The sequence below is a fragment of the Prosopis cineraria genome, unplaced genomic scaffold (genome assembly GCF_029017545.1).
Source record: "Prosopis cineraria cultivar Desert tree isolate PC_DT_omini unplaced genomic scaffold, ASM2901754v1 PC14, whole genome shotgun sequence".
NCBI lineage: Eukaryota > Viridiplantae > Streptophyta > Magnoliopsida > Fabales > Fabaceae > Prosopis > Prosopis cineraria.
Genome location: NW_026555345.1, coordinates 5,942,042 through 5,960,438, shown reverse-complemented (window position 1 = coordinate 5,960,438; position 18,397 = coordinate 5,942,042). Strand labels below are relative to the sequence as shown.

General features: G+C 34.0%; 3 protein-coding genes across 9 annotated transcripts; 2 read left to right on the top strand and 1 right to left on the bottom strand.

Moving 5' to 3' along the window:
* Nucleotides 1-3,750: 3,750 nt before the first annotated feature.
* Nucleotides 3,751-7,245, top strand: LOC129292157 (pentatricopeptide repeat-containing protein PNM1, mitochondrial-like). 2 transcript variants are annotated; one of them, XM_054929697.1, is made up of 3 exons: nucleotides 3,832-3,970; nucleotides 4,275-4,333; nucleotides 5,229-7,245. In XM_054929697.1, exon 3 carries the CDS (start codon nucleotides 5,244-5,246, stop codon nucleotides 6,840-6,842), a length of 1,599 nt encoding a protein of 532 aa, XP_054785672.1. In that variant the 5' UTR covers nucleotides 3,832-3,970; nucleotides 4,275-4,333; nucleotides 5,229-5,243; the 3' UTR covers nucleotides 6,843-7,245. The 2 variants fall into 2 exon arrangements, with proteins under 2 accessions (XP_054785671.1, XP_054785672.1); XM_054929696.1 differs by lacking the exon at nucleotides 4,275-4,333 and having other exon boundaries at nucleotides 3,751-3,970.
* A 1,550-nt stretch (nucleotides 7,246-8,795) lies between these two features.
* On the top strand, nucleotides 8,796-16,141 carry LOC129293743 (uncharacterized). Of its 6 annotated transcripts, none has more exons than XR_008589203.1 (17): nucleotides 8,796-8,849; nucleotides 8,931-9,155; nucleotides 9,336-9,454; nucleotides 9,560-9,650; nucleotides 9,744-9,870; nucleotides 9,952-10,138; nucleotides 10,671-10,815; nucleotides 10,888-10,978; nucleotides 11,480-11,538; nucleotides 11,631-11,708; nucleotides 12,089-12,172; nucleotides 13,025-13,203; nucleotides 13,853-13,981; nucleotides 14,165-14,237; nucleotides 14,711-14,779; nucleotides 15,454-15,538; nucleotides 15,773-16,141. XR_008589203.1 is itself a non-coding variant. In XM_054931835.1 (17 exons), exons 2-17 carry the CDS (start codon nucleotides 9,072-9,074, stop codon nucleotides 15,830-15,832), a joined length of 1,671 nt encoding a protein of 556 aa, XP_054787810.1. In that variant the 5' UTR covers nucleotides 8,796-8,849; nucleotides 8,931-9,071; the 3' UTR covers nucleotides 15,833-16,141. The 6 variants fall into 6 exon arrangements, 4 of the variants coding, with proteins under 4 accessions (XP_054787810.1, XP_054787809.1, XP_054787811.1 ...); XR_008589202.1 differs by having other exon boundaries at nucleotides 15,725-16,141; XM_054931835.1 differs by having other exon boundaries at nucleotides 9,958-10,138; nucleotides 14,711-14,796.
* A 144-nt stretch (nucleotides 16,142-16,285) lies between these two features.
* LOC129293744 (chaperonin-like RBCX protein 1, chloroplastic) lies at nucleotides 16,286-17,860 on the bottom strand (the record flags this gene model as incomplete). Its single annotated transcript, XM_054931838.1, has 4 exons — nucleotides 16,286-16,560; nucleotides 17,413-17,475; nucleotides 17,559-17,575; nucleotides 17,707-17,860. Coding segments are annotated over 4 exons (309 nt in total), but the record flags the coding sequence as incomplete, so codon positions are not given.
* Between the last annotated feature and the right edge of the window lie 537 nt (nucleotides 17,861-18,397).

Here is an 18,397-nt window from a genome sequence, read left to right as displayed (position 1 = left end):
GCCCGTTTACGTACAATTTAGTCCCCTTTTAGACTATGCAAGGACTCTCCGACGTACTTTCTATTATTTCTCGCCTTAATTATGTTATTTAGAGTATAGTAATTAATGCTACATAAAATAATTGTTACTATTTAATTGATTTTTGGGGTCGGGAAGCGAATTGAAGGCTCTAGCACGCATCTATGCACTGCACGTGACCTGTCATATATAGATTCTTGAATTGTTAAATACACACGCACATGCATTATCACACTTCTCGGCCCAGATAGACGTATTTCATATGCAATTCAACTATTTCAATTTTCATCCTCCACTTGGGCCAAAATAAAAATACTATTCATCCTTAATATTTACAAAATGAATATAAAATCTCAAATGAGATAGTCTCTACCAACATAATAAATTAAGTTTTAAATTTTTGTTAGAAGACGTGTCAAATTTATTATTAAATCATTCTTAAACATAATTGATTTTAATAGAAAAAATGCTTGTGTGTTAAAATTAAGGGGCAAAAAAGATCAAATCATAGCATAATGAGATGCCATGTTAAAGAAATGAAATGGGTCCCTCCTAAAGTTGCCGTTTAATTAGAATTTTTGGAACACCGTGTGCCCGTGAACTTGACTTAATTATTGGAAGCACAAAAATGGCACTTGGATTTTTTATTTACACTTGAGGAAAGAGATAATAATTTTTAGAACTGATTTCTTTGAAATTGGTGGGCTTTAATAGTGTGTGGCCCGTGCAATGTATGGGGTCGAGGCCATACAAATAATAGTTTAAATAAATGATGGTATTCATGACATAGTTAAGATAAATTAAATTTAAAATAAATTTGAAAATAATGCCAAAAATTAATCTAACAGGGAAAAGCCATGAAAAGAATCTGATCTATATAATAGGTCAAAATAATACTTCACAAATATATGATCTAATTTCACTTAATTATTCTTAAAGTTCTTTCTCTATAGCCCAATAACTATTGAATTGGTTTGCTATTCGTAAGCTTGATAAAATAAATATTTTATTATTTACAGTGTTAATAAAAACAATCATGTATGCTTGTACTAAAAATAAGATGGATATGAAATAGATGGTATATCCAGGTCATATCTAGAAAAATTGTACACTTTCAATCTTTTTCATGTAAAAATTAAATACCTTAATAATTTTTGGAAAGAGAATAACATGACAATCACCCTCTAAATATTAAGAAAAAGTAATACGCGAGGAATAATTTTGAAATCAAAGCATTAGTTTTGTCATAGCAAATTACTATCATCAATGGGCCCTGAATATATAATGGTCCTTCATTGTTGAGAATGACAAAGAAAACTTACTTATATCACAAAAACTTATAACTTGAAATTCAAAAGGGGTGTGACATGGACAAGACTAAATGATATCATCTCACATGCGTAACAAAACCTTTAAGAGCAAATATATAGTCATATAATAAATTGTGATTATGATTATAACTAACTTACATTGAATAGAGTAGCCAAATCATGACATCCATCTACCCTCTTGTTTGTAATTTCCAAGAAAACATTTATTTGTGCCAAATGGTTAACCAATATCAATCAATACGTGAAGCTGTAAAAAATTGGAATGAATATGATGGTTGATCAATGAGAAGAACAAACTTGCAATTACTTGACGATGACACAATGCTGGAATTGGAATGAGATAACCCCAACTCTCTAGCTACCGGTTATATTGATCTATGAAGCCACTTGACTATAATGGGAAACAAATTGATGGAGCCATGGCGCTTGTCTAGCCCAACTTCAATGAAGAAATGATTAAGACCCATGTCCAGCGAAGAAGAGCGATAAGGTGGCAGGTGTTTAGCTAGTTTGATATGAATGCAAAAGAAACTAAAGAGTTGGATTTGCATTTTAAAAAAACACAATCGACCCATGTTCCAGACAATGTTGAGGAAAGGCTCAACGTGTTAAGGGAGTGTTTCATTACAATTACTTAAAGCAACAAAGGGTGGAAGAATTACAAAAACTTTGTGTATAATGATGCTGAAAATCTTTTAAGATTTTTAAATTTAAAATTCAAAATTATGAATTAGTTGAGAAATCATGACGATACATTAGATCATAGAAGATAATATTTAGGGATAAGGGGAAGTGGTTTCTAATAATTTTAAAATAATAATATTATTGCTTTTTTAAAAAATACTAACATGGAAATATTCCTGAAATTGCATACATGTCAAGCAAAGAATGCTACTTGTAGTTCTACTTTTATATGTATACTTATAGATAAACAAGCTTTAGAAGCAGTAGAAGGGATTGGATTCTACTTGAACAAAATAATTCAAATTTGAATCTATACATATAGAAACTGTTATAGTTACTATGTAAATATGTCAAAAAAAGAAGTCTCGCATTACTCATGTGAAGAGAGCTCCTAGTATATATATGTTAAGTAATGGAAGTGCACTAATAAATGGGTTTAGATAAGAGTTAAAGAGGCATAGGTTCTTTTTTATTGGATTTGTTTTGCATAATCATTAAATTAATTTTATCTCTTTGGCTTCTTGAGAAAACTCACATTTATTGTGTTTAAACTCAAATTAATTTCCAACTTTATCAACTAATAGCATTCAAACCCACAATCATATGAATTATAAGCATAATCATTATCAATTTAATCAATCCTATGAGAAAATTTGTAAATAAAATTTGGAATTCAAAGTTGCAAAATTACAAATTAGAAAAAGTAAATTGCAAATTATTGAAATTGAACAAGTAAAGCATGAGAAAAATAAATATTAAGATTATATTCATAAATAAAATGGGGATATAAAGTTGCAAATTATAGTAAATGAAGTTATCAATATGAGAGAATAAGTTGCAAATTTCTAGAGTTGAATAAATAATTTTATAAAATTCATTGTTTATAATTAATTTAAAATGAATGGTTGGGATCATTTTAAAATAAAATGGATGACCCAAATCAGCTCGAGAATTGATGAGCACTCCTGATGATGAGTACCAAGTTTGGGTGCTCTTATCTTCTCCATACCTTTTTAAGTTTTTCTTAATACTTTTAACCTTTTTCATTTAAATGACTTTTAATATGAAAATATTTGCATCCATTATGATAACATATTTTTGTATTGAAATAAAAATTTATAATTATAGTTTTATTATTTTTTATAATTAATTATAGATCAAATTGGCGACAATTTTTCATTTAATATTATAGATTTATTAAAAAAGTTTGTATTTTTATATTTTATTAATTAGTTTTAAAATTCACAAATAATACTTCTTAATTGTATATCAACTCTTTTTTTATTTTAAAAATTGTAATTGAGAATTTAATATTTTTCTTAAGAAAGTCGAATCTCATAAAAATATACTCCATAATAAAGTTCATGTTTTTTCAATCATTATATATTTAAATTTGTTTTTAAATTATATCTTTCAAATAAATTTTAGCTCGTTACTTTAATTTTTTTTTTCTAAAAAAATATAGAAACATAAATTACATTATAATACTTAACTTTTAACTTAATTTTAATTTGTAAACTTCAATTTATCTTTTATCTTGTTTTTGTTTCACATATTTCAATGCAAACACATCAACGTATTGCATGGAAGTGTTTTGAGCTGACTTTTGATGTTTATTGCAGCCTGTTTGATACACTGGGGTTAGGGGAATAGAATTGTAATTATAATGGAATTGGAGTTGAAATTGAGAGAAGTGTTTGTTTGGTGGCGTGTAGTTAGAAAATTTTCCAATTCCACTGATGTCCATATTAAGCCCTCGGGGGTTTGAAACCTCCTTCCTTAGTCCTCCTTGCTTTCGCGTCGCCGCTCAGTCTCGCTCACCCTCTTTCTCACATCGCCATCTTCGTGCTCACCCGCGTTTCCTCCGTTCCGCGCCGTCACTGGCTTTTCATCTCAAACTCTCATCGCGCAGTCGCCCATATCCGCATCATTGTGAGGTAAGGCATCTTGTTTCCTGCCTTACGATTTCTGTCTTCAATGCTCTTAGTCTGCCAAACCCTCATTTAGAATCCTATTGTTCACGTTTTCCCTCGTTTTCATCCTTGCATTTCTATGGCCTTCTTCCCCTTTCTTCCTGTATCACACCTGTTGAGATTATGGCGAACTTTGAAATTCGTTCAAATCAGCCAAGGACAGAGATTTTACTGAAGTTAATGACTTTCATTTTGATGAGTAATAGAACACCCTCACCCAATTTTTCAAGTTCATCATCTCTGACCTGATAATTGATTCATCGTTTAGGAAAGAGATATGTTTCGGCTGGTGCATTTCTGCTTCTGCAATTTGAAGAACGAGGCACAGTGAGTTATATGAAGCTAACTCTACCCATAAACACAAAACCTTTCTTTCATAGTCACTGAGCAAATATCTCAAGCTTTTTCTTACTTTTCTCTGGTTAACTTGTCACTGAGCAAAACCTTTCTACTTATTACATTTTAGATGTTTTGTGAAAGTCCTAACCATGCGTGTCTATAATTGTATTCATTTGCCTACGTGCTGAATCAATGCAAATTTTTGACTCTGTTTGGCTTTACTTTATGAGAAATTTTCTTTTAAAGCCAGTTGGATATTTGCTCTGAGTATGGAGAGCTTCAAGCCCCATAGAAAAGAATAGGATAAAAAAGAATGGCAGTGATTTTGAGGATGAAAAATAGCACGTGGAACACTACATGGTGTGCCCTATAGTATCCAGAGGCTTGATAAAGAACAATTTGCATTGCTTTTGTTTGACAAAGATGTTTAGGTGAAGAGTTCTCCTGTTTTTTGCAAAATGCTACAGTTTTTGATTTGATTTTTTTTTTTTTGAAAGATGTTAACTCACATGGGTCTTAAGTATCGTTTTCCCCCATTTTGAACTTTTCTGTGCCGCAATGAGGTTGCTTATATAATGGAAAGTTACATTGTAACTGATAATCGTAAGAACATTGAATTCCCTCCTTTTTTAATGGTTTTTGACAAGTAGTTATATATTTTTATAATGTATTGCTAGTTATACTTGTGTTACATTGATGGTTGTACTCGTAGTGGCTGGTTATATTTGTCAAATATTGCTAGCTAATAGTTATATATTCATTTTTGCTTGATATACTTGCAGCGGCTGGTTATATTAGTCAAATATTGCTAGTTAATATTTATGCATTCATTTTAACTTATTGTACTTGTAGTAGCTGGTTAATGAGTTGTTTCATTTTGTAGGAGTCCTCCTTGACAATGCCACCATTTCAGTCTCTACAGCTTCGAAGGATCTTTCTTCGATCCTTCTTTTCTCAATCCTCATCCTTCACTTCATTTTATTTGCTTCAACCTCATCTTCCACTTCTAGCAGAACCCACTTCCAACCCCTCCTCCCTCCTCAGGCATTTTCAGTCTGTGACTGTTTTCACTGCACCTCCACTCTTTCTCTCCAGATCTTTCTCCTCAGAGCCCTCCAAATCATCAATTCATGGCCTCCCAGAAGATGTAGATCCTATTGCACAATCCCTCTCCAATGAGCTTCTCAAGGACTCAGATTCCGACCCTCTGTCTGTAACACAACGCCTTCAGCTTGGCTTCTCTCACATCACACCGACTGCCACACTTGTTCTTCAAACCCTCAATTTCTCCACTGAAGCCGGCCGTACAGTATTAGGTTTTAACCAATGGCTAATTTCAAACCCTAACTTCACCCACAATGATGAGACACTGTCTTATTTTGTTGGCTACTTTGGCCGTCGCAAAGACTTTAAGGCCACCCATGAGGTTCTTGTCAGTGGGTGTGCCTTTGCCGGGCCTAAAACCTTAGAGGCTGCGATTGATCGGCTTGTGCGTGCGGGGCGTCCCACCCAGGCAGTTTCATTTTTTGAGAGAATGGAGACAGATTACGGGTTGCCACGTAATCATGATTCATTGAGGTTAATCGTGGAAAAGCTTTGTGACAAGGGATATGCAAGTCATGCAGAGAAAATGGTGAAGAATCTGGCAAATGAGTTCTTTCCTGATGGACGCATCTGTGATCTGCTAATTAAGGGTTGGTGTGTTGATGAGAAACTGGACGAAGCTCGAAGACTAGCTGGGGAAATGTATCGTGGAGGGTTTGAACTTGGGACATCTGCGTATAATGCCATTCTTGATTGTGTATGCAAGCTTTGCAGAAAAAAGGATCCATTTTGCCTTGATTCTGAAGCTGAGAAGGTACTGGTCGATATGGATTATAACGGGGTTCCAAGAAATGTAGAAACTTTTAATGTGTTGATAACTAATTTATGCAAGATTAGGAGAACTGAAGATGCAATGAAGTTGTTTTACAGAATCGGGGAATGGGGTTGCTATCCTGATGCGACCACGTTTCTTATTCTGACAAAGAGTTTGTATCAGGCTGCAAGATTAGAAGAGGGGGATGAAATGATTGACAGGATGAAATCTGCTGGGTTTAGTGAAGCTCTTGATAAGAAGGCTTACTACCATTTCCTGGAGATTTTGTGTGGCATCGAGAGAATTGATCATGCATTGCATGTATTCGCGAAGATGAAAGCTGACGGATGTGAACCTGGGATCAAAACTTATGACTTACTGATGGGGAAATTATGTGCTCATAATCGTGTTGACAAAGCTAATGTACTTTTCAATGAAGCACAACGCAGGGGGTTGCCTGTGACACCGAAAGAATATAAGATAGAGGCAATGTATATGAAAAAGCCAAAGCCGGTGAAGAGTGAGAAGAAAAAGCGAGAGACTCTGCCTGAGAAAATGGCAAGGAAGAGAAGACGTCTCAAGCAGATTCGACTGAGTTTTGTGAAGAAACCGAAAAAAATGATGGGTCGAGTATATTGATCTCTTTGTTATGGTTCACTGACATTGTTTTGTTGATTTAATCACAAACATTTTGGAATTTGAGGATGGAACAGAGTTATCTCTATTTCTTGGAATCATTGCTGTTTGGGAACTTGGAAGAAGAAGCATTCTAGTGATCTTCGCAAAGTGCCTGACACAAACATGCTTTGATTCATTTCATTTCAGCAAAGAAAAAGGAAACATGTTTGTATGAGCAGTGATAAATTCGCACTTGAGGAAATTATTGGAATACCAATTACAGGTAGATTTATTTACATGATGCAGTAAGAAAATGAGAAGTTTCACACTAAGTAGTGTTGGCTGAAGAGGCAATTTTTTTCCCTCATAAACCTATTATCTTAATATTTTGATTAAAATAAAGTATGAAGCCTGCATGCATGCATTTTCTTGTGGTTCTACTCTTAACCCTACAAAGTTAAAGTTTGATTAAATATAACAGCCCCACTTTAGATGGGCATTTTCCCTATGATTATTAACACACACACACACACACACACACACACACACACACACACACACACACAACTATATTACTATATTTTGATCTCCATTTTACCCTACTTCTTTAAGACCTTTACCATATAAACCAGCAATATGACAACAGAAAATTTCTTACAGCTTGCAATTCCCTCTTTTGATGGTCAACATGAGAATTAAAACATGTTGATGAAGAATTTTTTGGAAGTCCTGGGAATATTGGTTAGTTGTCTTACAGGTTGGCGTAATAATGCCAAAGGCACAATAAAATGAGGAAAAAAAAAAAGGAAATGGCACAAATATTTAGCATGCTTTGGTCCTCAAGATAGACAGACACATCTATTATGGCCTTTTGAATGAAAATAATAAAAAAAAAAATTCCAAACCATTCCTCATGACAATTCAAAACTGTCTAAGACTCAAGTTGTTATTACGAGGAAGGACCATCTCCATTAGCGGCCTGTTTGTTGAGCAAATTTATTTATTTTTTAAAATGATGGAATCTAGGCAAGGTTGCAACAAATCATTTCAAATGCTGTCAAAAGTTGAAGTTGGTAACTCTGAAGTCCTAGTCACGAGAAAAGGACAAGTGACAAATCAAAACCACATGATGTCAAATGTTTTGTTCATCCCATATTTGAGGACCAGTTCAATTATTGAGAATTAGTGAGCTACCTTACGACCAAAATGATCCAAGTTTCTCTTCATTAATTTGACATGTTTGCCGACAAAGTTTATACATATGGCTTGATGGAGGAATTTTCTATGCAGCCATCTTAAATTTTAGTGGTCTAGTAAATAAACACCATTGAAATTTATTTCAAAATTGGGAAACTTGAACAAGAAGATAGATATATTAAAACGAAGCAACTTCGCACTGTGTTTCACTATATTTATTAATTGTACTGTGTTAATATTTCAAATTAGATGATACTCTTGTATATATTATTTTATTCTTGCATATTATGACCAGTATTATGAGCCTATCTAACTTGAGCTAAAGAGACTTAATGAGGTCTAGGCTAACAAGAACTGAGCATTTATGAAATTCTTTCAGATAACAAGCTTTTCCACTAAATATTTATTGTCATTATATTCCAAGGACTTGAATTTGAAACATTTGACTAAGAGGATACAGCTCTTACACTAGTTAAATCAGGCGTTCAGGTTACACCATTTAAAGACTAAAGTTTGAGGCTAATTAATACTATTATATGAAGGACTAAGAAATCTTTCCCAAACAAAAAGGCGAAAACAAATTAGTGTTTCTTTTTAAATTGACATTTTGCCAGGCCCAATTCAAGGCTCTCTAGTTCGAGTGCTGTTTAAGAGGCCCATCAGAGAAATTTTTTTTTTCCTTTGGGCCAAAAGTCCGATCAAGATTAAGTGATTTTTGAATTTTTCAAAATAAATGCAAGTAACCAGGAACACCAGGATCAATTGGTTGAGCGGATTGATTAAGCTAAATAAGAGGCTATCTGTTCAAGACTTCCAATCTGAGTACCTCAGGTCGTGTGTTGAGTTTGTTTTGTCAGATTTTTTTTTTTTTTTTAATTTTAGAGTGCTTAAATATAATTAATGCTGTTATAGAATCATGAAATGTCATTTTCCAAAAGAAAATGAGGAGCAAAAGAAAGGGTGGTTGCGTCGATAGGATGCTATAACTAAAAGAAGTAAGAACGCTGGAAACGATGGCTCGATTCTACCGGTAATTTGATTTCGCTGATAAATATGAATAAGAAAGCTTTGGCTATTCTCATGCGCGCCAGAATGAGACCTAACAATTCCAGCAACCCTTCTCTTTCTCCTCTCGCTGTAAGTTGCTTCTCCGAATTCCGATAATTACTCTGATTAGAGCCCAATTCTTTCACTTCATTCTGATTCAAAGCATATTAGAATCTTTATCAAATCGATTTGGCTCATGATTTCGGTTTTTCAGCCAAATGTTATTATTTTTGAATTCCGTTTTCCTTGTATTTGATTGGTGCGCGACAGAAAGAGATGAACCAAGTGCAGCAGAATTCCCTGGAAAACCAATCCACTGGGCATGCTATTCAACGTGACTCAGAAGCAGGAAGTAAAATGCGTATTAATGACGCTGGCAATTGTGAGAGGTTCATAGTTTGAAACACTTGGAATTTTCGTAAGAGGTTAGAGATCATTTTCAATGCTACGCTTTTGAAGCTGATTTCTTTTTTGTTACTTTCATTTGCTTTCAGAGAATTTGAACTTGTTCGTACGTCAATGCATTCTGCGATTTCTATGAGCAAAACAGAAGATCTAGATACTGCACTTGATAATTTCTCAGAGGTAGCGTTTCATTTATATAAATCAGTGAAAATTTGTAATTTTATTCGCTTGTTATATTGCTTGTTTGACTCTGATGAGCTGATGACAATGTAGGGTTATTCTAAGCTTTCCATTGAAAACCGCCGGAAGTTGCTGCTTGTGCTTGGCCGAGAATATGATCTGAACAGAGTACATGTTCGTGAACTGATAAAACAGTATCTTGGGCTTCAACTTCCTTGTGGTGAGATTTTGGTGGAATTTAACAAACTATTTGCATTACAATTTATGAATGTTTACAAAAATCTGATTGGGAATATTCTAGTTGCAGTGGATGAAGCTCAAGGGAACTGCTCTGAAGAGGGCTTGTTTTCTTCATTCTATCGCATTGAGCGGAATTTGAGACATGCACTTAGGCCACTTTATGAAGTTCTCTTTGACCGTCTCAACACTCACCCTGGAGGGTTGAGATTTTTGTCCATTCTTCGTGCTGATATCTTATCCATTCTCACGTAAGGTTATGATCCATGTGCTGCATTTTACTTCAAACATTTTATTTGGCAGGGTTGGCAAGAATTAAATGGGAAAAATAGGACATAGTGCATTTCTGTTGGATATAGTTGATCTTGAGACACTTCTCGTTTGAAACAGTTTTTTTGGGTGATTGTACATGTGCATACAGGCCTCTCCAAGCATTACATGAGAATAGATGATAAGTTTTATAGAGCCACACTCTTATTGGAAGTTTTGCATGTATGTTTGATTCAAATATCTAGTAATGAAAGTAGCAAAAGATATAGAAATCTTGAGTTACTTATTACTTCCTTTAACTTTCGGTAGGTTCAATTTCAGAGAATTTATCTTGATTGTCCTACGAATCTTTTCACTGGGATTTTTATGCGAGGTCCTTAAAATAAATGTTGAGGTGTATTAAATTGAGTGCATGCAGATTCATGGGGAGAAAACAAGAAAAACACGAGACAAAATTTTAGCTTTTCTTTACTGGAAGTTAGAATATAATACTTCACATATTCAATGATACAGAGAGGAAAATATTTCATCTCTGAGGGCATTGGATTCTTATTTAAAGGAAAAACTGAGTACGTGGCTTAGTCCTGCTACCTTAGAGCTTCATCAAATTACATGGGATGATCCAGCTTCTCTGTTGGAGAAAATTGTTGCTTATGAGGTACTTCTCTGTTTGGGTTTCTTTGTAACTCTTGCCTGTCTTCTTATGCATAATCTTCAACATCATTTGTAGGCTGTGCACCCTATTAGCAACCTTTTGGATCTTAAGAGAAGGCTGGGAGTTGGCCGTCGTTGTTTTGGATATTTACATCCAGCAATTCCTGGTCAGTGATTCTCTTAACTTTTGGCCAGCTGAAGATAGCTCACTTCTTCTTGGCAATACTACCCGATCCATTTAATGTTCTTTGGCATCTCTGCAATTTGTGCTAGTCATACCGTTACGCAGTTGAAATTTCATTAATGTAATGACATAGCTCCTTTTTAAAATGGATTTACTACACACATGGCCATAATTTTTTTTTTTTTAAAGCCAATGAACTAATATTCACTCAGGAACTGGGTGACAGAATTAAAGGTAAATTAGTCACTGGTCAAAAAGTAATTACTATACAGCCAAAAGTTTCTGATGGTCAGCATGTTTACTTGTTCTTTTATTTGTTTCTCATGTGAAATAACATGGAAATTGAATTTAGTGTCACCATTCTTGCATATAAATACCAACTGACTAAGGGTTTGAGTGGTCGTCATATTACAATTATATGCATGAACTTTATATGCGTTACATTATTTGACGTGTTTAAGTATGCTGTTTTTCCCCTCCTCAGGTGAACCCTTAATTTTCATTGAAGTTGCGCTTCTTAAGAATGTAGCTCAGACTATACAGGTTAATTTTCTTTGGACTTCACATAACCTTGGTCAGTATATTTTTTTTCCTTCTTTCTATGTTATGTAATTTTTTTTTTTTTGGCTTCTCAGGAAGTTTTGTGGGATAGTCCTCCTATACCTGAAAATGAGGCAACATGTGCATTATTCTACTCCATTTCATCAACTCAGGTATGGCATATGCTACAAGAAACACAAAGAATGATTAATTATAGTAGAAACTAGACTGTACATTGTGGCAAAGGTTGGTTAGATCATCCTGAGTGAAATGTGAGGTGTGCCTTGTTTTCTTGGGGTTTCATCTCACTGATATGTATTTCTGTTCTGATTTAATTTTCCCTTTATTCATGTTTTCTGATTTCTTTAAGTTATTCTTGTTTCAAATACCTGTTTGCTTTCTTGTTTTGGAAAATAAAATCTGTTTACTTTTCTACGTATCCCATCAGTGACCTTTTCCTCTCCTAAGGAAATGATAAATAGTGGAGGTAGTTTTCCAGAAATTGAAAATTTTCTTGCACTTACCTGGATGGACTAGTTCTGAAATTTTGCAGCCTGGCTTATCAGGGATCAACTTAGGAAAGTTTCTCATCAAACGTGTTATAACACTGGTGAAACGGGAAATGCCACATATCTCTGTAAGTATTTTAACAAATTCATGGAGCTCTATGAATTTGAAGGATATGATCAAATGAAGTTTCTTGCTTCAAAGACTTTGTGAAGGCATCATCATCATCATCATCATCATCATCATCATATCTTAGTTTCAATTTATAGTTCATTCATTTTCTTGGTTTTGACTTAATAATAGTATCGTATATGACACTGTCTGTCGATCACCTTTCTGTCTTCTATTTTTACCTTTTCTTTGTTGGGGGAAATTATTGCCTTTAATTTCTTGTATATTCTTCTTGGAGAGTAAAGGCATTTCCTTGAATATCTCTAACATAAAGTTCACATCTAGGAGTAAAGTCCCTTTCATTTTAAATTAGAAAATTCTATTTGGGGCTTCAGCTAGCTGAAGCAATCCATTATGTTATATAATGAGATTGGAATAGTTGATTCGCTGAAAATGGCTAAAACCTGAAGAAATTATTGAACAAATTGGTCACCGGGCTCCGATGGAAAAATCTGCCAAGTTTAAGATGCATATGACTTTTTGGTTGCGCCTTTTAATTTCTTGCTTCTTGTATTTCTTTTCTTCTATCAAAACTGAAACTGATATGCCAATATTTTTCAGTGACTAGTTGTACTTGGAGGAGTACCATAAAAATGACATGCCAATATTTTTCAGTGACTCCAAAATTAATATATTGCTTTCGTCATCATGGAAGAGTAATGTCTAAAGTTGATATGCTTCAAGTCGAAAAATTGTTAGAACATGCGACATTCCTTGACAAATGACATGTCTCTTAGATTGTTGTGATATGTTATGTACTAAATCATTGTGCATCTTGCTTTATCAATCAATTTTCAATTCTTGCTTGCAGACATTTGCAACTCTGAGTCCCATCCCAGGATTCATGCAGTGGCTTCTATCCAAGTTGGCATCACAATCAATACTTGCTGAATCAGACTCATCACAATCACTGGCTGAGGGATCCAGTTCCACATTCTGGGAGAATATACTTAAACCAGAAGAAGAAAGGGCACTTATGAGTATATCAAAGTAACATATGTACTATTCTATAATTATATTCATTCGAAAAATTATGTTTTGGTCCATATTTGCTTCGAGAGTAGTCTGTATTCAGTCTGTCTGTCATTATTGGGACGCAACTAGTGCATGGCCAGCCATGCTATGCACAAAACAAATTCAACTTTTAGCAGTGAGAGGGAGACAAAACCCAGTGAAGCATGGCTTATATGGAAACAGTGAAATGGACTTACTCTTATAATATACATAGATGGGCTGCCCTTTATTTAAAGTGGAAATGGAAAGTCAAATGAATATGGTGACTACATTGAAAGGAGGCCCAAATCTGCAACGGATCTTCAGAAAAATATTGAAGATCTTCCAATCTTAGAAGTTGCTTTCAGCTCTCAGTCTGTCTCTAATTGCATGTTATGTTTGCACTAGCAAAGCGTTGATATTCATATTAGTCTAATTCTGAGTCAATCACAACTCATTAGGGTTTGTCCTCTGGTGATACTTGGTTTTGAACTTTTGTTGTTGAAGTGTTACGTTTCTAGCTTTGAGGCATTCAAAATCCTTCCTTGGGTGCTTTAGCTATTATCATTGAATTAATGATAATTTGTGTCAGGGACATCCATTATACTTGGTTTTAACGTGTGCTTAACATCTATATGAGTTGCAGAGATATCGCCAATGGAAAAAATGGAATGGAAGTGATGTTCAACTTGCTGACTTCTACAGACCACAAGTGGACCAAATCAACAGAAATGCTGTCCGTATTACAACCCCTTCTGATGCGATTATGTGCCAGGTATTACAAACAGTTTATAGGGATTGTACTCGAGTATTCTGTTCTCATCATTTATTTATTTATTTAATTTTTCTAGAGAATAAAAGAAGAGTGTTGGACCATATGCAAAAAACAAAAAGAAGAGTGTTGGATAACTTGAACTGAGTTCATCAAATGGTAAATAATATTTTTCTCATATTGTAGATACCTTCTTCAAGAGAAGAAAAGAGGAAGAGCGTTAGATTCAGTAGCAAATTTTCACTTGCAAAATGGAGCGGTATGTCATGCAGCCTTATTCAACAGTCAATCAACTTCTCAGTTCTCGGCAATTCTTTGTGAAATCAGTAGTTTCCTTTTAGTACGAGATTTACTGTTATGTGTTTTAACGTCTTTCATGGTCTTTTCACTGTGAACTGGTATGAGATAATTTTTTCACTGACATTTTTCCTAAAAGGAAATCAATGTTCTTGGAAAAAAGTTACATGTAGTTTCTAGTCTTAAGTAGCGTTTGTCAAGGACGTTTCAGTTTAAAAAGTTTATGCTGTTTGTGAAGGATTATCAATAATGTTAGTATAATTTATTAACACATTTTCTGATACAAAAATACTTTGGATTACTCAATGATAGAAACCTTGATACGATGTGAAGAACCTTCTTAGCTTAAAAGCATAAGTTATTAAGGATGCCCATGAATAACTTATGTTAGTTTCTATCCGAATGAATAACTTTTTTATTCTGAATTTGTAATAGATGATTGAGAGAATAAACTGGATGGCTGATCGGTCAGAAAAAGGCCTATCTCAAAGTGGAAGCATCATGGTGAACTATGTCTATATGTAATCTTTACCCCAGTCACCATTTTATTAAAAATGCCAGCTTATTATGTGTCTTGTTGACTAACTTATCTAAAATCATGTAACTTACTTGATAATAAAACTTCCTCTTACACCGCTTGCCTTAGTTCTGCTGATAATAGAAGTGCCTTAGTTCTACTGATAATAGAAGTTGGTGAAGTTTGGGGAGAAATATTACCAATGGAGCAACCTGGTGTAGTTTTATGAAGTTTGTGGTGTTTGACGTGAATGCACAACCATATGAACGCATTTTAATGATATGAATGGTCTTCTGGCAAAAAAAAAAAAAGTTATCATATTACTTTATGTGTAAACTTCAGTCCATTTTGTTGGTAGTTATCCCGAAGATATTATTCCTTATTTGGCTGGCGGGGAATAAAGGGGAGGGGCGGGGTAATTTTTAATGACTTCGATTTGAAAAAAAAGGGGGGGGGGATAAATGGGATTATAAAATTTTAATAAAGACATTATGTAAATTAATTGAGCAACAAAAATTAAAATATTTTAACTCCACTTCTCCATTTTTTTAAAACCCAATTAATTTGAATCTCCCCTTCCTTTCATATTCCTCCAACCAACCACATTTAATTTCATGGGTGATTTGTTCACAAGTTCACTGTGATTTGACATTAATTTCAGGCTGGAGCATATTGATGAATTCGCACATTCATATCTCAGCACTGGTGATATTCACGCTTCAAGTGATCTCCGTTGTATTGTCGAGGTAATAACTTCATTTTGATTGTCGATTCATTTTCATGCGAGTTCCGTTGTTTATATAAACATGTGTGCAAATGTGTGGAGACAAAGCTCATAGACGGCAGACCACCTTTCTCCTATTAAGCTTGACCTTTTCTTTCTTTCTTCCTCTATTTTTGGGTCCCTTAAATCCATTTGGTGTTATTTGCAGCCATGAAAATCTTGGAGTGACAAGAAATTTTGATGTCTGCTTGAACAGAGTATGACGGGGACGTTTTATTTCAAGGATGGTTTCATTGCATACAGGTCTAGATTATGAAGAAGCTTTTTTACTAGTAAAATTTGGTCACATCTGTGACCTGTCCAGAGAATAATTGCAGCTCATTACCATCCAAACCAAGATTTTGGTAATATGATGGAAAACTACATACTGATCCATGGGTTTTTATTCACAATACTGAAGAACTACTCTTATAATGAAAGGCACGTGGGAGAATTGGCCACGGCTCACAGTTCCTACCTGGTTGTGTCTGTCAAGGCTTTGTATAGCATAGCACCTCAAGTGTAATATTGGACTTGGAATAAGAAGGTTGTCTATCAAATAATGTTAACGTGACATATTCCCATATTAGCATTTTTTATAACCAAGTTGGCTATTGAGATTCCATAAGAATCACGAAGTTGGTTAACCTTGTCCGATAATTAGGACGGAAAAGAGTATCAATTTAAGGTTTAGGACTTTATTCTGCTGGCTGAGGTTGTAACACAGGTATACAGAACTGGGTCTTTACAATAAATATCAAGCCCAATCATTTGGAATTTATTCTGTGTCTGATCATAACTGTCTACATCTACAGGACTCTATGATTAACAAAGAGACGTATAGTTTAGTTCTCCACAGACATGTATGAATAAAATACTCTGTACATAGAGGGCTATAGTGCAATCTGGTGAGGCAACAGAAGGCATGATTCATATTTCAGTTTCTACAGGACTTGTTTCCGAGATATACTCCCTCATCAGCCTCGTGTTTGATTCATTGACCATCTGCAACGCACACGGACAGCCAACAATACCATGCATTCATACGGCTACTAATAGATTCAACTTTTATATATCTCGATAAACTAGATTCTGGCCTAACTGAGAGCATGGGGAGGTGCAATGCACACTTGTAAATAGTATATTTAATATATATAAATATGTGAACTTTTTTATTGCAAATAGTTTATTAAACAATTGATATATGGGTGTGTCTACAGTTAAATGCTCCTTGAAATGATGAGTGATTAACAATGAGGTGTTAATCGTTTTAATAAAATCTAGATTATTCAAATTAGATTTAGACGGTTTAAACTTAAATTATTGTAATATATAATTTTCAAAAATAATTTTTTTTTACAAAGTGATAGAAAATTACCTTTATTTTAGAATTTTTTATATATTAAAAAATATTAAAAACATAGCTATGAGCCATCTTCATTTGGTGCTAAGTGAATTTGGAACCATAGCTATGAGCCATCTTCATTTCTCTAAATCTTCAAAATTTCATTTGGATGACCTTAAACTTATTATCTTATTTTTAATCTATATCATCACTATTTTTAAGTCTAACAATAAAAAATTATTATTTTACATTCTGTCTTTTCAAAATTACAATAAATATCAAAAGTAAAAAAAAATTCAGCCTATTTAAATTAAATTTGAACAATTTGAAAACTATAAAAGATCTAAAGCTCAAAACTTTCCAACCCAACCTAAACAAGATAAACACCCTGATCCCATCATAGAGGAACATGAGTGTATTTCTTCATCATACTTCTGGGCTTACCGTCAAGAAATTTTCTTTAAGCAACATCAACTTTCTAAATAACAAGAAAATATTGCAGGATTACTTACCTTAACAGCGACGCGCTTTAGGTTGTCCCATTCAAAGTCTTGTTTGCAGTATGCTGATCTCACCTAAAATGATACATCAAAGTCTTAATCAGAGTTTAGCAAGTGGGAATATTGAAAACCACATCGTAACCAAGAAATCCACTAACCTCGAGTATGCGGAGAGCTATTCACGTACAAGCCATAGTTGCACAGCATTAATTTTACATAGATTTCAATCAGGAAAAGATTATTAATCCAAATGCTAAGACAACAACTGATTTTAGAGTAACTTGTCGATTTCAACGTTGAACTTACCTAAGCTCTTATGTCTAGATGATTCTCGCATCATGCTGGCACAGAACATGTCACCATCATTCAATGAGTGTCTACTCAAGAATTCCATCAATTCTTCGTATGCTTCACGATTGTAGCTCTGTGCTGGGGAATAAGCTTTAACAGGTGGTATTGTTCACAGGATACATCATACAATAACAGTTCGAGCTGATCAGAGTATCATCTGATACAAAACTATCTTTTGTACAGAATATATATATATATATATATATATTATTTAATTCATAAATAATGAATTAATTTTAGGATGAAATCGGGACTGGCAGCTTTTCTTCTTCTTCTTCTTTTTTAATTTTACTACTAATCTTGCACTTCTTCAAAAGAAAGAGAGACACATCCACCCACTTACACGCACAAACATATCAAAGTGGAAGAATTATTTCACTCTTTACTTTGTTTCTTTCAAATAAGAAGTACCAAATTATAAACAAAATAAGATCTACACCACTCAAATATAATCTTAACGTTTCACATTAAAGATGAGTATGAAATATCATTTGATCATCATTGAGATGGGCTGAAAATCTTTTTTAACAATAAATGGTGATAATTATTTGTAAGGAAAAAAATACCCAAAAAAAAAAAAAAACGCCGCCTATGTAGTAATTCGTTTGACCTTGGTCCTATGTGATATTTTAAAGATTCTAGCATG

Coding starts and splice junctions, on each gene's coding strand:
- LOC129293743 (XM_054931834.1), top strand. CDS start 9,072: ATGAATAAGAAAGCTTTGGCTATTCTCATGCGCGCCAGAATGAGACCT. Junction 13,204..13,852: donor GCACTTATGAGTATATCAAA/GTAACATATGTA, acceptor TATGAGTTGCAG/AGATATCGCCAATGGAAAAA. Junction 14,797..15,453: donor ATGGTGAACTATGTCTATAT/GTAATCTTTACC, acceptor CATTAATTTCAG/GCTGGAGCATATTGATGAAT.
- LOC129292157 (XM_054929696.1), top strand. CDS start 3,773: ATGTCCATATTAAGCCCTCGGGGGTTTGAAACCTCCTTCCTTAGTCCT. Junction 3,971..5,228: donor CATATCCGCATCATTGTGAG/GTAAGGCATCTT, acceptor TTCATTTTGTAG/GAGTCCTCCTTGACAATGCC.